Below are 2,035 nucleotides of genomic sequence, written 5' to 3' on the forward strand. Positions count from 1 at the left end.
ACAAAAGTGCTTTCACAATAGATAATTGATACTGTTTACAACAGGGGTGGGCCTAAAAATCTGTTGAAGGGCCAAAGTGATTTTTTGATTCAATACTGAGGACTGCAACCAAACTTTGATGTTTACAGTGTGCTTTCAAAAAATTTCATGCACTGCTTTTATACCACTTTATTCTCAGTTTTAACAATACTTTTTACAGATGATCGGTGTCGGGCCGTCCAAAACAAGGTGTTTTCTAGTCAAAAATGTTTGGTGGGTTGCAGATATTGGGTTTTTAATTAATTTTCGTGGGCTGCAAAAAGATCACTGTCGGGCCGCATGGGGGCCCCAGGCCTCGCCTTGCCCAACTGTGGTTTACAACTTGACAAAAGCCATTGTAAACATACATATAAACTATAAAATATTTGAAATTTCATTACTTTGACATCAGAATTACCAAAAAATGACTCAAATGTTGCAATACCAATGACAGAAATAAGGAATGTAGTGGTACCAATTACTAAGCAATGCTTCACCTCATAAGCAACGAGTTTAATTAGTTAAATAAACTGTTGGCAGAAATAGTATTTACAATACAATTAAGTAATCCTCAAATACCTGGAAGGCCTCTAAGTCACCCTCAGCTGTTTTGAGTGCATTTTCAATGATCTTCTGTTTGCGACCTAGTGTGTCGGTCTCTTTCTTAAGCACTTCGGCTGTTTTTTTCTCTTCAGTTAACAACTCTTCGATGTCAAGTCGCTTCTCACGCAGAGCGCATGTGTTGTCAAACAGACCCTTTAGAAAACAGAATTATTTAAAATTTAAATAGCTATTAACTGACAAGTATGTTATTCTTAATCAAAGTTAAAATGAATTTGAAAACTTATATATACAGCGTATCAAAATTGGTATTCTTATAAGGAGCCTACAGTTTGAAGGCCTAATAAGCTTTGAATTCTAAGAATTGAACTTAGCACTCTTGATTTCTTATCATCCAAGTTTGAGCATGATACCTGATCGCATCCGGGAGGACACACCGAGTCATCTAGTCCATCCTCATCACTGTCTTCCTCTTCGCTTGACCAATCAGATTCATCTTCAGAGCTTTCTTCACTCTCATCATCAGAGGCTAAGAAATTGTTTTAAAAAATTGAATACATAAATTAATTTACTCTAAATATAGTATTTATGAAAAGCATGAAATTTGGTTTGAGTTTAGGAGAAAAAACTAACTTCATTTTCTAAAGGCAATGAAAGGAACTGAATTCCACTATCATGCTCCCAAAAAAATATGCAACCCTCTACGTTCTTCTATATTCTTTAAATTTTATTTAAATAACACCTACCAACTAAATGAACACATTTAATTGCTTCAAGATCAAATAAGTTATCAACTTCTAATGAGGCAAGGACAAACACAATGCACATCACTATATTTTTGCATTAAAAAAATGATTTCAGGAAGAAAAATTAAGGTAATCAAATTGGTTAATAATTAAGGTAGATATTGTATTAGTAAAGGATTGTAAGCCCACCTCCATCCTCAGTCTGTGCTTTCTTCTTCGCTCTTTTGATCTTCTTCTTGAATACTTTCGTCAAGAACTCGGCAAACTTGTTATTTTCTCCGAGAGAAGCTTGGAACTGTGCGTATAAAGCCTTTTCCTTTTCATGAAGGCGGTCAATATCCTTCCTCTTAGCATCCAACTTGGCTTTACAGTCAACGACTTTCATCAGCATTTCCTGCTTTTCATTCTCTTTGCTCTCCACTTTAGCAGCAAGAACATTCTCACTTTTCTCAAACTCCTTCAAAAGTTGCAGCTCCTCAAACAATGTTACTTGCCTGAAAATAATAACAAGGTTGCGTTACCTACAGATACATACATTAATGGTACAAGCGTTTATGCATTGAATTTTCTATTTTATATGTGCAACCTTCACCATTGCCTAGGTATACACCTAGACATCCCTTGCGCACAGACTAATACATTCAATGTCACATCATCATAACAGGTACTCATTTATACTCCTGAATGGAGAGAGACAAATGCAAGTAATG

The 2,035-nt window shown here is 35.5% G+C and overlaps 1 protein-coding gene across 1 annotated transcript; it reads right to left on the minus strand.

Annotated features, from left to right (window-relative positions):
* Nucleotides 1–576: 576 nt before the first annotated feature.
* Nucleotides 577–1,819, minus strand: LOC117102400 (cilia- and flagella-associated protein 44-like; the record flags this gene model as incomplete). The annotated part of the gene is made up of 3 exons (XM_033242656.1): nucleotides 577–774; nucleotides 993–1,108; nucleotides 1,515–1,819. Coding segments are annotated over 3 exons (619 nt in total), but the record flags the coding sequence as incomplete, so codon positions are not given.
* Between the last annotated feature and the right edge of the window lie 216 nt (nucleotides 1,820–2,035).

Source organism: Anneissia japonica, unplaced genomic scaffold (genome assembly GCF_011630105.1).
Source record: "Anneissia japonica isolate Jap-2015-1 unplaced genomic scaffold, ASM1163010v1 scaffold208131_len2035_cov249, whole genome shotgun sequence".
NCBI classification, from domain to species: domain Eukaryota; kingdom Metazoa; phylum Echinodermata; class Crinoidea; order Comatulida; family Comatulidae; genus Anneissia; species Anneissia japonica.